The sequence below is a fragment of the Lactuca serriola genome, chromosome 9 (assembly GCF_051521515.1).
Source record: "Lactuca serriola cultivar US96UC23 chromosome 9, Lser_US96UC23_V15, whole genome shotgun sequence".
Taxonomy (NCBI): Eukaryota; Viridiplantae; Streptophyta; class Magnoliopsida; order Asterales; family Asteraceae; genus Lactuca; species Lactuca serriola.
In genome coordinates, this window is record NC_136416.1 from 211,485,049 (window position 1) to 211,499,479 (window position 14,431).

Genomic DNA, 14,431 nt, shown 5'->3' on the forward strand with positions numbered 1-14,431 from the left:
AGTTGCAACAAGTCCCAAGAAAGTACAAACGCCCAAGGTTCCTATATGTGTAAGAACACCAATCATATCTTATTAAAAATAATAGTAACCATGTATACCTAATATCATTCAATCTAGAACATAATATTCTTTAAACATATGAGGAGACTAGGTATCGATCTAGTTTCAATTTGTTTTCCTTGCATATTGATCCTATATCATACCTATCAAATACCAACATTGATTTGTTGATATTTGGCATCATTTAAAGGTTTTATTGCATTTCACATTATAATTTAACTATTTATTGCATGAATCATTCATTTCATAATCCTTTAATATAACATCAATCATGAATTCCTTTTACGATCCATCAATTACTATCATGTATCTAGTCATTTAAATATCATTCCAACATATTCCAATAACTAAACATATCTCATAGAAGCAAGTTTCCATATTATCAACATACCATATTACATGCCACTTTACTAAAACTCTTTAGCAAATTGATGGCATATCTCCATACTTTGAAATTTACAAATTTCAACCATTCTTTGCATATTACTCAAGAAGCATCACTTACTAATCTAATCATATCAGTAACCATAACAAATACCAAGTAAGCAAAACATGAGAGAAGCAAATCTTCTTAATGTCTACAGACACAATTTCTTTAAGTTTTTTTAGTGCTCAAGGTGAAACACGTATTCAGTCAAACGCTGCAATTTTGAAGGATCAATTTTCTGTTCAGTTACAGTCACTTGTTTCTTAACTGTAAGCATTTGAGAAGCTGCATCCACATTCCACCCTTGTTGCATTACATCTGCATTTTTCCATCACACAAAGTCAAACAAAAGTCAAAACACAAAACCCTAAAGTATCCAAGAAGATAACTTACAGTTTGTGGCATCATTCTCATTCATCCCCAAAAAGAGAGCAGTATCTTGGATGCTTATAGTTGAATAAGCAGACATCAGTAGCTCCAACATTCTTCTTGTATATTTTTCTGTAAAATATAATCAAAATCCACAATATATCTTTATAATTTAAAGGGGTTTTAGATATTTGACTATAAAGTCAAACAGTTTCATTGAACTAGTAAGTAGAAACTTGCCTGAAAATGAGGCAATGAAATCTTGAATTTCTGCACTCCAATTGAATGATCGGATGGAATCATAGACACCTGCATAATTTCGAATCCATAACTGCTGTCCAATTTTCCATACAGCACAAACTTCTGGATGATTCTCCTTGATTGAAAGTGGAACAGATTTCCATAGAAATCGAGCACTGTTTCTGTAAGTTTTTAAATAAATCAATCAGTGAAAACTATTTCCATCATCATCATCATCTTTTTTTATAGCATGGCTCTAAGTAACATATAATCTTCACTTCTATTTCTCTTTACTTCTATTTCTCTAAATTGAATACATCTCATAGTAATTGAATAAGAATATTGGGGGAATTTGGATTAGGATTTAGGGGTAACTTGTCTTACTTAAAGAAGAAAAGTTGAAAGGGCACTGATCATAAAGTTAGAAACCAAGGCTAAATCTTAAACAGATACATGTCTTATGGTTGCAGGAGAGAAATAAGGATCAAGGAGATATGCTGTTTACCAAAAAAAAAATTCACTCAATTGCTAGGATTAATATCAGAGCACAAGTTAACATATGAATTAAGCAGCAGCTTCTTTATTTATTCAACTATTTTTGACTTTTGCACACACACACATATTAAACAACCTTGCACCTTGACATATGCATATAGAAGAATAGATACACAACAAGTTATGACAGACAAAAAGAGGTCTCGAAATCTATATACTTCTCAAAGACATCATACTTGTAACAATAATATAACACTGATATTTTAAAGTTCTGGAGGGGAAATTTCACCAACTGCTTATAACTTAGCTTCACAAAAATCCCAGGCTCAGTGGACACTTGACAAAGCCACATATGTTTAGATAGAACACATGAAGAAGAAAAAAACAGAGACAAATTGTCTTAACTTACAGATCATTAAGGTAAATGTGCCCTAGAAGATGAACGGCATACGGCCATTCGTCTTGAAATGCAACGCCTTGTGAAGCAATCTACATGAAAAAGGCAAAATAAAGTAACAGTAAGCTCGAATTCAAACCAGCAGATATGAACTTAGGGTTTTAAATCAAACCCAAAACACAATCAATCGTAGTACTAAGCAACGATTAGCGCACAACGAACATTACAAAGAATCATATATAGGTTACCTGAAGCATAAGTTGATCGCAGATATCAGCGACTTTGTCATATGATCGTGACGCCATTGCGTCTGTGAGTCGAGAGAAATCCATTGCACTCAGCACTGCAATGCAACAATGCGCTGCTGTTTTTTTGACTTGTTAGAAAAAAGTAAAGGCAAAGATCTGGATAAGGCCCAACTCAATGGGCCGGGCCGGTCTGGGCCAAAAATTGTTTTTTTATTATTTTTAATTTTACAAATAATGTGTTAAAATAATATTTGATTTTTTGATAAATTAAATACTTTCCTTTGATGTTTACAAATATCGGAATCATTATTTATTTTGCTATATTTTTTTATTCAGTTGACCCATTTATCATAATTCAAATCAATAGGAAAGAAATTAATTGACATGGTTACTTTTTATTAGAATGTCATAGTGTTAGATAATTAGGAAATATAGAAAAACACAATTATTTATCTAGTAGCATTTAGAATAACTCTTTTATTTCTACTCTAATAAATAAAAATTATTTTTGTCATTTGTCATATTTTTATGTATTTTGATACATGTAATTTTGTGGTTAATTTTTAGAAATTAATTTCTATTTCTCATTTTGTGGTAATTTTCAATTTTTTGTAGTTAACTATAATAATTTACATGTTATAGAAAATAATCAATGTGACATTAATTTGTTTCTTTATATTTTCAGATTTTAATATCTTCCTGTCAATATACATAATTCAAAATTGATATGCTTATTTCAAAAATCATTGTCATTTTCAAATTTTATATCTTTATGTATAGCTTTTTTTAATCAATTTGTGTATTACATAGGTTTCCCACCTAAGTGTTTACATAAAAGAATCTTTATATTTTCAGTTAGATTTCATATTAACCCAAATATTCGATTTTTTTAAAGAAATTTGATTGTTTTATGACAAGACATTTATTTTTTTTCGTTTTTGGTTAATATGGAAACAAAAATAAGTGATATTGTCTCTTGTCTAAGTTAAAACATGAGAAATAGATCATTACTCAACATCTATTTATTCAAGCATAAATAAGTGACATCATTTATTTTTATTTTTCCATGTCAACCTAAAAATGAACAAGATAAATTTCATGTTATAAAATAATCAGTAACTTTAAAAAAAAAAGAGAGAGAGAGAGAGAGAGAGAGAGAGAGAGATTTAGGTAAATTTAAAAGATAACTAAAAATATAAGGGTTTTTCTACATATAAACAAAATATAAGAGTTTTTTTTAATGTTGTATTTTTCGTATTTTGCCTAGATAATTTGCAGTAAATTTTAATTGTAGCTGAAGGTAAGAGGGTACCTTAGGAGCCATAATTTTGCAATCTCCACACAAATTTGCTAGAAAGGATTATTTTTGTTTTGCTAGAAAGGATTCTTTTTGTTGTGTTGTTGTTGTTAGTCTTATATATTTTAATTAAGTATATAGGGTTTGGTTGGATATGCATCTATCGATATATGTGGTTTATTGACTATATATTTTTTGTTTATGCTTTGTAATATCAAAAAAAAATCATGATTTTGTACCAAATCAAATATTTAGGGATTATTGCAGTTATTAATTATTAAACTTGGTTGATTATATGGAACATGGAGTGTTAAAGATCCGACCAAAAAAGGATTTCAACATGGATGTATGTTGGACACTTGAATGTCTCTAAAAGGTGTATATGTTAATTTCATCAACACATATCTACTTTTGCCGTTGGGACAAACCGTACATATTTAGTGAATGACATTTTGCATGTTGTAGAGTGTATATATGTAGTTCCTTAGTAACTAACACTTTGTGAATTGTGATGTGGGTTAAAAAAAACTAATATATGTACATTCAAAAACCACTATATTATTTTTTTTATTATTTTCAGAAAAAATCATGCTAAATATTTACCTTTCAAATGAAACCAATTTTAAGAGAAATGATCTACTAAGAATTTGATATAGCATAAATATCTCATTATGTATGAAGATATGTCAAACCTTACATTCTCTCTTTTTGCCCTTTTGTGTTTCGTGTATGGAACTCCATATTTGATTTCATCTTCTTAGCTAATCGATTCTAACCCAATTAATGTGTTAAAAAAACAAAAATGTATGTCTTTTAGCTGAGCATTTCTCTTAAAAATGTATAATTTGGTTTATCTCAAAGGTATATATATATATATATATATATATATATATATATATATATATATATATATATATATATATATATATATATATATATATATATAATTGGTTGTATTTTTCTGTATTTTGTTTTTTTTATATCTCCGATTTATGCAATAACTATATGTGTTTAGTATACGTGAGGACACCTATAGGGAGAAAAATAATCAAAATGGTATAAATAATGAAATGTGACAATTTATTGTTTAGCTGGTAGTAAAAATTGTTTAAATCATGAAGAAAAATAATAATTCTAATGAATGTTTACGTTTTGCAGTGAAAAAAATAGGATTGAAGGTAAGTGGATATGTTTACCTAGTTTAAGGGGTTGTATGTTTTTTTGTACAAATATGCGCAGCCACTTTTGTCTGCGCTGCTCAGACAATGCACAGACATATGTCATCGCAGAGTGTTTGTTTTTTGGAAGTGCGCAAATCAAAAAAAACGTATGGGCGAGGTCTTCCTGGCGTAAATATGGGTCACTGTCTTCAAAGGTCTTCACGCTTCATTTTAACCTAAACCAAAAAAAAAAAAAAAAAAAAAAAACCTCACCTATCTTTTTTTCTTTCTCCGCCACCTATCTTTTTTGCTGAAAATGTTTTTTCTATTTTTATAACATGAAATTAAGTTTGAAAAATCAGTTTATTTCACCATCTGCAGACGTTAAAAAATAAATAGACTTCTTATTGCAGATTGCAAACATTTAGTCCACCTCTTCTGATGTAGAGGCTTGCAGATATGGTCTATCGACTGCAGACATTTTGGCTTCAGAAAAACAAACAACACCTAAGTGTTAATGAGAAATTTATGGAAGATGCATATTACTTTGTAACAAAATAGCAATATATGCAAATAATAGTAGTAGTAGTAGTAGTAGTAGTAGTAATAATAATAATAATAATAATAATAATAATAGTAATAGTAATAGTAATAGTAATAGTAATAGTAATAGTAACAATAACAATAACAATAACAATAACAATAATAATAACAATAATAATAATAATAATCAAGGTTCTAAATGATGTGAGGCGTGGTGTGGCGGCAAGGACAAGACTCAAGCTTTACGATTCATGGTGTTTTTCAAGGCGTTGATGTAACGCGTCGATTTCTTATATTAATTTATAGGGTAAATTACACGGATGGTCCATGTGGTTTAGGGTAATCTGCGTGTTTGGTCCCTAATAACTTTTTTTAACTCGGATCGTCCCTACTTTATATTTCTATTGCACGCTTGGTCCCTGTCCGTTCTAAAAAGACTTATTTACCCTTACTGATTTTTTAAACCTTTTTTAATTATTAGTTAATTAAAAAAAATATTAATTAAATGTGGAAAAAATAGTAATTAAATATATATTGGTTTTATTCAATTACTTATTAATATTAAAATTAGAAATTATAATGGCTGCCCTTCCCCAATACCGACCACCTTCTCCGACAAGTATCTCCGGCTACCTTCTCCGAAAAATATCTTCGACCACCTTTCTCCGGCAAAAATCTCCGACCACCATTTCTGATATGCGTTAACCTCCAACCTTTTCTTCCCCTTCATGTTAATAGTTTAAAACTAAACCAAAATCAAAATGAAGTCTGAAATCAAACATGAAAATGGAATCCTGAAATCAAATATGAAAATAGAATCCAGAAATCAAACATGAAATAGAGTCTAGAAAATAGGGTTCTTGATTTTCCAAAAAATCACCATAAATCACATCTAGAAAAACCCTAGATCGACGACCATCAGATCTGGATGTAGTTCGATGAGAACGACCATCCGAAGACCATCATAATCAAATCCAAAAAACCTTTGTCTTCGTGTTTGTTTCAGAAATCAAAATCAACTGGATTGAATGAGGATGAAGAACGAGGAAACCGGTGGTGGTCGTTGCACCTGTAGGAGAACGAGAACGAGGACCGGTCGCCAAATTTTTTTGTTTTTGGATGTTTTCGTTTCTGCATCCCGATGTTGAAAGGGAGACAAAGGGTGAGTGGAAGGGGAGTGAGTGGGTGACATGAGGAAACAGGTTGAGAGCCGACAAATTCAACTTTTCCCGATCTGATATCTCCAAAGATTTCCTTTAGGTTTGATTTCCAGATTGAAAGGGCAACGAAGGATGTAGTTTTTGGTTTGGTTTTCTTAAGGTTCGGTTCAGATATGGTGGTTAATTTTCCGATTTTTCATTTTGCTTTTCCACTTTGAATCATATTTAGTGGTAATTTTCTTAAGACTTGGTTCTTGCCTTCATATTCCAGCGATTTGCTTCAGACAAAAGGGTTGGTGTGGTTTCCCGGCGATCTTATTGAAGAAGACAAAGGGCCTGGAGGAGGTTGGGTGGCGGAGAACCTGAAGAATAAGGTGAACAGTAGGGGTGGGTTGGATGGAGGAGAAGAAGGTGGATCACATATCTTCTATCAAAATTTGAAAATAATAATATTATAAATAATAACAATAAGAAATATTATTAAAGTGATATTAATTATAAAAATAACCTAGTAAGGGCAAAACAGTCTTTTTAAGGGTGGTAGGGGCCAAACGCGTAAGAAAAAACATATAATAGGGACGACCCGAGTTAAAAAAAGTTGTTAGGGACCAAGCGCGCAGATTACCCCAAACCACAGGGACCATTAGTGTAATTTACCCTAATTTATAATTATATTAGCACGTAAATATAAATTTATATCACATATAATTAGTTTTTAGAAGTGTTGTATCAATAAAGGGAGAGGGAAGCTTCCCTCACACTGGAACACCATCCCTTGGGTAAGGGAAGCAACCCGCGAGAAAGAGGTGGGGGGAGGGGTGCCGCACTCTTTCTGCATGCTATTGGGTAATTTTTTTTTATCTTTTTTAATATTTATAAAATTATATACCTACTAAAAAATATATCAAAATTCATGGTTTTTAATTCCCTACAAAATGAGTATAATATATGTATGAAATATATTTTTTTAAAAAAATAAAAAAAATAGTGAGAGGAGTTTCCCACCCATTCATTGGGTTTTAAGTGAGGGAAATGATGGTGTGACCCACAAAAAGTGAGGGAAACATTCCTAACATACCCTCCGATCTAACTAATAACAAAAAGTTAACAAAAAACACAGTAATTGTATCCCCGATTAGAAAAGACATAACAAAAAACAAAAAAATGTATCTCAAACGAAAAAACACGTGTCATAACACGTCATAACGTGCAATGACATGTTATATCACGTCTTGTCACGCGTCATGTCTAACAGCAACGTTATGAGGCTTTTTGTAACGGCGAAGTCACACCTCATATAATGGCGCTGTCTTTTAGAACACTAATAATAATAATAATAATAATAAGGTATATGTCATCCTTAGTCATCAACAGGAGAGGTAAATTAAAATGTCCACTTGGCAAAAAAAGTTAATGAAGGAGGAATTCTCTATCTTTATATTTATATTTAACTCGTATAATAGAGGTTAAATAAATCGATATGATTCAAGCTAAATTATACATCTCTTATCATATTTATTTAAAACTTCTATTTTTTCAACTTCGGTTTGGTTAATTAAATTACTTTTTGGCTACATAAGAACATTATTTTTATGTCTGAATCCTTAAATTTTATTCTCTTCTTTTTTTCATTACTGCTATCTACAGTATATAAAAATAAAAAGGTAAACATAAAGTAAGAGTTGAATGATCAAATATATTAGAGGAAACTAAAGACGGGTATGATAAAATATAACGTGGGGTCCAATTTCAATATAATAAAAAAGAAACACATAGAATTGAAAAACTATTTTAATTAGTGGTGTTCGTTCGGATGGATCGGTTTGATCTGATCCAATTAAGTGAATCCAAATTGATTTGGTTTTCAAAACATGGATCCGAATAGTCTAAACTAATTTCAAATCCGATCCGATCCGAACCAATTACAATTCGGTTGGATTGGTTTTTATAATTCGGTTTACAAAAACTGAAACATTTTAAAATGACATATAATTATAATATTATCCAATTTTAAACAAGAAACAAAAACAAATTATTTAGTTGTGATTTGAAATTTATAAACAACTAATAAGAAGATATATTATAGTTAAATATTTTATAGACATAATTTTTTTGAGAGAAAAATGCATATTAATGTTTTTTTTTATCGGGTGAAACGTTTTGAACCTATTTGAAAAAATAAATTACAAAATTAATAAATAACTATATATATATATATATATATATATATATATATATATATATATATATATATATATTATAAATAGATAAATTATAAATGTTTATTCGGGTTTTTTGGACTATTCGGTTCTGATTTTATAAGCCAAAACCAATCCGAAATCCAAAATAATAATTCGGTTTTGTTGAAAACCAATCCAAAAATCCGAATATCTGAACCAAATTGTCCAATTGGATTATTTGGTTTTATCTGAATAGTGAACAACTCTAATTTTAATTATAAATCATCTTTATTAGTTTGTTTATTTCTGTCACATTCTAAGCACTTATTAAAAATATATGTATTTCATAGTCCATATGTTACTTGTGACTTTCATTTAGACTTGTGACTTTCATTTAGACGGGGATAGGCGACTTGGCTACAATACAATGTCAAGAACCATCTAACAAAAAATACAAATAACAAGGGCTTAAGCTTAAAGAATATTTATAACAAAATAATACAATAGATGTATATCTACAACAACCTATAACTATAAGTATATACATAAATATAGGAATAGGCATAAGTATATGCGTAAACATAGACATAAACATATGCATCGACATAAACATAGGATATACATAAACATATGCATGGGAATATACATATGTATAGACATAGGCTTAGCTATATGCATAGGCATAGACATATACGGAATTACATATGCATATACATAGGCTTAGGAACAAACATGGGCACAGGAATAAGAATAAACGTAAGCATAAACGTAGACATAGACATAAAATAAGCATGATCATGGTGTAGAGAGACACATACATAGGAATATGGATAGAAGTAGGTGAAGGTACCATTTATGATTGAACTTCATATGTAATGTGTTGGAACTTGTTTATAATGATATGTTATTGATTTTATGTTTTCGTATGTTTAACCTAAAGATCACTTAGTCATTATTTGTAGATTTATTATGTGAAATGACCCTCAAAGTGAACAAAACTAATAAAGACGTTCGCTTGAAATTTGAAACTTAATGTTGTGATGGATACGTGATTTGGTGTGTATGCCCCATCCATACTTTAGGGCTCTTCAACTGTGTTGATCATGGATGCAAAATACACATTCGATCAAGAAAAGAAAAACACTACGAAAATGTAAAAAATAACACTTCTTGCTTCTCGCTGTTTTGGCGAAGAAATAACCATTTTACAATTTTAAGAACAAAATTGAAAATCAAAATAAAGAAATAATAATAATAATAAGATTATAGAACTAAATATATCTTCATTTTATTCTATTTTTTCTTTTTTGCAAAATTTTCAACTAATATATAAAAGATTAGAAGATTATTCCACATTGCTTCATCATACTTGCAAACCATCGAATCCACATTGCTTGGAAATTAGAGATTGTTTACTTGGGCTTATCACTATTGAACAATCTATGGATACCTGCAATATGTAAAAAAAAACATCTTATTATTATTTATTTATTTACTTTAGAATATGCTTATCTATAACTAATAAAAAAAATCTTGAAATTATTTTTTACAACTTCAAGAATTATCAATATAAGTAACAATTACAAATGTAAGTACAAACTATATTAAAAAGGATAAATATGATTTTTTTTTCATATATATTCTCTTAAATAATAAGTTTTCCATGGAGATGAATATGAATATCAAAAATTAATTACTGAAAAAGCAAAAAGGAAACAATAACTCTAATAAATAATAACTAAACAATGTCCATGCATTTACTCTGATTCAGACCAAGAAAATCATTCAAGATGGGAGCAGGAGCACGATAGCACCACATGCAACCCCAAAAACCCGCGTAAATTAGCAAAAAAGGCATGTGGAGGTTTGACTAAAATACTAGTAGTAAAACAAAACGCAAGCAACAATGCGCCATTGACACAATGCCCTAATTCTAGAAGGAAGATAAAGGGTAAAATGCTAACCTGCACACTGGGCGAAGTAATCCCAATGACCCGGATCTTAGCACTTACATCACCCATGATCCGAAGCTCCACTCGATCATTAACCGAAGCATCTGTCACCAATTCAGCAGCATCCGCCTGCAACAGATTCACCCGATCCACCGACACCGTCGTCTGTACCTTCTTCACACTATGAGCCGCCTGGTAAAACCCGGGTACAGTGCCCCGACCCAAGGGGACTCCACGGTACATGATATTGAATGTGGAATCCCGGTACTTGATCCCGGCTATGTTGTCGTTTTTGGCGGTGAAAACCATGCCTATGACGAGGGATAGAGAGGTGGAGCTGGGGGAATCGACGGCGGAGGTGAAGGAATTGGTGGCAGCGAAGTTTATGTATTGAACGGTGACTTGTTGGAGATCGAATTGGGGCTTTTTGGGTTTGATTGCGAGGACGATGACGAGGATAATGGCGAGGGAGAGGAGAGCGAGGAAGGAGAAGAGGAGGCCGAGGCAGCAGCAACAGCCTTTGATTGAGGCGGTGGAGGAAGAGGAAGAGCTGGGATAGTAGCGGGAGGTCATGGTAGTCCGGTCTCCGGCGAAGGGGTTGTGAAGGAGGGTGTAAAGGTAAGTTATGAAGGAAGGACCCACACCTTTTCTTTTGACTTTATGAGAAAATAAAAGGGGAATAAGTGGAGTGAGAGTGAGGATATATTGACTTTGCTTTTTAAAATAAAAAATTGAATTTACTAACCTTATTAAAGTGAAAATGACACAAATGCCTACAAGTTCTTATGATTGTTTCATTTAATCCCTAAACTATTTTTTTGGTTTTATGAGGGAAGAAGTTCGTTTTTTCGGGTGGATTACATTCTTTTTGAAATTTTGAAAGGGTAAGTTTATCATATTTAAGTAGGCCTTCTCCATCATTCCCCTTACATCTCTTTTTCTACAATGTTTACACCATAGTTTTTGTTGATGAAGAAGAACAAAAACATTAAATTGTACTTTTTGCAACTAAATGGAAGCTATTTCTGAAATCTATTTCATCTCCTCTCAGCTTCATCATCGTTTTTTCAAATCTAAAATTTTGCAAATCTGAATCTGATGTTTTCCGATCACCGATCAGTAGGCCTCGTCACGGTCTCAGGAGGCAACAAGCAAACTAACCACCTCAGCTATTCACGCTGCCAAAAGACGGAGATGAAACATCAAGCAAGCCGCTTAGACCAACCAGTGCATCAACCATCTGATCCTACCCTTCCACGTGACTTTGTCTTGATTTCGTGAGGCAACAACCAAAACGCCTGGAAATCAAAGATTAGAATCACTGCTATTGTGATTCTTCCATGTATGTTTGAAGAGACTTTAAAGTGGCCTCGTGAGGCTAAGATGAGACATTTTGGTCTTTCACTTATGTCGATTTGAAGTCAATTTTAACATTAGGTTTACCTACAATTTGACCAATTTCACCTTTACTCATGAATGTATATTGACGGGTTTGGATGTATATACATCTGATTCTAAAAAGAGCTGATTTTGAAATCTTAATTTTCCAAAATTATACTTGTCATTTCTGGTGATGAATCTAATCAACCGAATTGATGGATATGTGTTATAGTCGCTTGAAAATGCACGATTAATATCCATTGACCAAACATATTGCAAAGTAGATACCTCTTCCATTATACTGAAGTTTAGAAGTTTTGATGAATCTTTGATGTATGTTAGATAAAGATACATAAAAATCTAACCATTCGATCACAGTTACATACGTTTACGGCTCTTTTCTTTCTGAAATAATGATTCACGTTGTAATCATACTACTTGTATAAACACCCAAATTTTGAAATGTGTTGGATTTGTCAAAGCGGTCATTCACTACGAAAAGAAGCAACATAACACGCTTGAAGATTTGAGAGAGAATTTAAAGCAATGGAAGATTGGACGTCGTTCTTCATAGTATGAATTTATACAATTTTGACTTTAAAAGTCAAACTGATTATGTGGATTCAGCCACATCATTCTCCAATGATTGTGTAGTATAGTTTACAGGTTATTGTAGGTAAGGGGGGACTAAATAAGCAGGTTGAATAAAATTTATGTCCTTATAAAACACGAAAAAAATTAAGGGATTAAATGTAATAACCCTAAAAACTTCGTAGGGCATTTGTGTCATTATCCCTTAATTAAAAACAAACATATCATAAATATTATTTTTCAAAAATATTAGAATGACAATGATCTCCGAAAATATTGAGAACTATGATATTGTCTTTCTCGTGTGCCAGCGACATCAACCCGTTTTATAAGTTTGAATTTGAATAATCGTAATGATACAAGTAGTGTTACATTTGTTGGTAGAAAAATATATAAGTTCAATACAAATTAACGAACGCGTGTTGCAGTGGCAATGAAGTATTTGACGAATGATGAGTTGCATCTATAAATTACATACGTAGTATTTATCAAGCATGTAACAATTATACGACAAGTTACATAGAACAAATTTACAAAAGAAGTTCGAAAATCATAGAAAAAACAAAATGAGCAAACAAAATTGCGCCACATACACGAAGGTGGACACATGTAACTAAATTTTGCCACATATATATTAAGTCACAAAAGCAAGGACCAAAAATGACAACAAAAAAACGCCAAGACTAAAGTCAGACAAAAAGAAGTGTGACGACACTTCAATTTAGTATTTAGTATAATAACTCCACCGTCGAATGATACGTATGAAACTACATAAAAGTAAACACATAAACATACATAAATTTTATGTTGAAAAAAAAAACTCGAATTTATACCGACATGTACATAAAAATAAGTAAGTAATATTTTTTAAAGTTTTTTTAACAGTTGAATAAGATTTTTTAAGTTAATGAATGGAAGTTCAAATAATTTAAAAGGTATTATATGCGATCCGACTTATACATAGGAAGAGTACACAAAATTACGTCGAAATGTAGACAAATGTGAATTTATGCAAACACGTATATTAAAAAACAAAAAAACAAGTAAGTTTTTTTTAAAAAAAATTAACAATCGAAAGTTCTAAATTTACGTTGAAATGTTGACCGCCTAGAATTTATACCAACACATACATAAAAGTAAGCACGTAATATTTTTTTATGTTAACAAAATTTATAAATTTCAAAGTCAAGAGGATCACAATGACATTTTACGAAGTTGAGAATGATAACCATATGAAAATCAGATTATATATACTACGGGATAAACACGAATAATTAGAAAATGGAGACGTGAAAGATATATTTTAAAAAGTTCAAAATTGTGAGGTAAAAATGACATTTTATAAAACATAAGGTAATAGTAACATTTAAAAATAAGGATTTTTTTAAAATATCTTATTTTTTTGGATGTAATGTCGTACAGATGTTGATATTTTGGAATATAAAATTAAGTTGTTTTTTTCCGAAATTTTCTTTCTGTTGAAGAAGATGTCTTTTTTATAATATTTTCCAGAGCTTTTCTCTTTGAAAATAGTCGTGTTATGTTTTCTTAAAGAACATTTTCTTTGCTTTTTTGTACTAAACATCGTTGCTTAAAAACTAAGGATAAATACAAATCTATCCAAAATTCTTAATGACTTATCAAAAAATAGTCAAATAAAACCACTTAGCCAAAAATAGCCCACAAAAAAGTAGTCAATCTACAGTTGACTACTATTTTCTGCAGTTGACTACTCTTTTCCCATAATGGGCTATTGTTTCGTATTTCGTATAAAAAAAATTTCTTTCATTTTTAAGATACAAAACCGTAGGTTTTTTAAAACCTATGGTTTCCTCTCGTTAACCTACGATTTCTCAAACCGTAGCCTACTGTATTGGAAAAAAAATACGTTTTTTTTAATCTACTATTGTGGGGTTAAAATCTACTGTTTTG

General features: G+C 30.9%; 2 protein-coding genes and 1 long non-coding RNA gene across 3 annotated transcripts; 1 reads left to right on the forward strand and 2 right to left on the reverse strand.

Annotated features, from left to right (window-relative positions):
* Window positions 1-515: 515 nt before the first annotated feature.
* On the reverse strand, window positions 516-2,355 carry COP9 (COP9 signalosome, subunit CSN8). Its single transcript, XM_079021938.1, has 5 exons — window positions 2,237-2,355; window positions 2,001-2,080; window positions 1,097-1,278; window positions 881-988; window positions 516-805 (listed from the first exon to the last, which is right to left on the reverse strand). The coding sequence occupies exons 1-5, from the start codon at window positions 2,318-2,320 to the stop codon at window positions 666-668; spliced, it is 594 nt and encodes a 197-aa protein (XP_078878064.1). The 5' UTR covers window positions 2,321-2,355; the 3' UTR covers window positions 516-665.
* Window positions 2,356-9,728: 7,373 nt separating this feature from the next.
* Window positions 9,729-11,211, reverse strand: LOC145076825 (uncharacterized). Its single transcript, XM_079022628.1, has 2 exons — window positions 10,541-11,211; window positions 9,729-10,026 (listed from the first exon to the last, which is right to left on the reverse strand). Exons 1-2 carry the CDS (start codon window positions 11,099-11,101, stop codon window positions 9,940-9,942), a joined length of 648 nt encoding a protein of 215 aa, XP_078878754.1. The 5' UTR covers window positions 11,102-11,211; the 3' UTR covers window positions 9,729-9,939.
* On the forward strand, window positions 11,062-12,064 carry LOC145076827 (uncharacterized). The gene is made up of 2 exons (XR_013692816.1): window positions 11,062-11,146; window positions 11,649-12,064. It is a non-coding gene; the product is annotated as an uncharacterized LOC145076827 (long non-coding RNA).
* The last annotated feature ends 2,367 nt before the right edge of the window (window positions 12,065-14,431 follow it).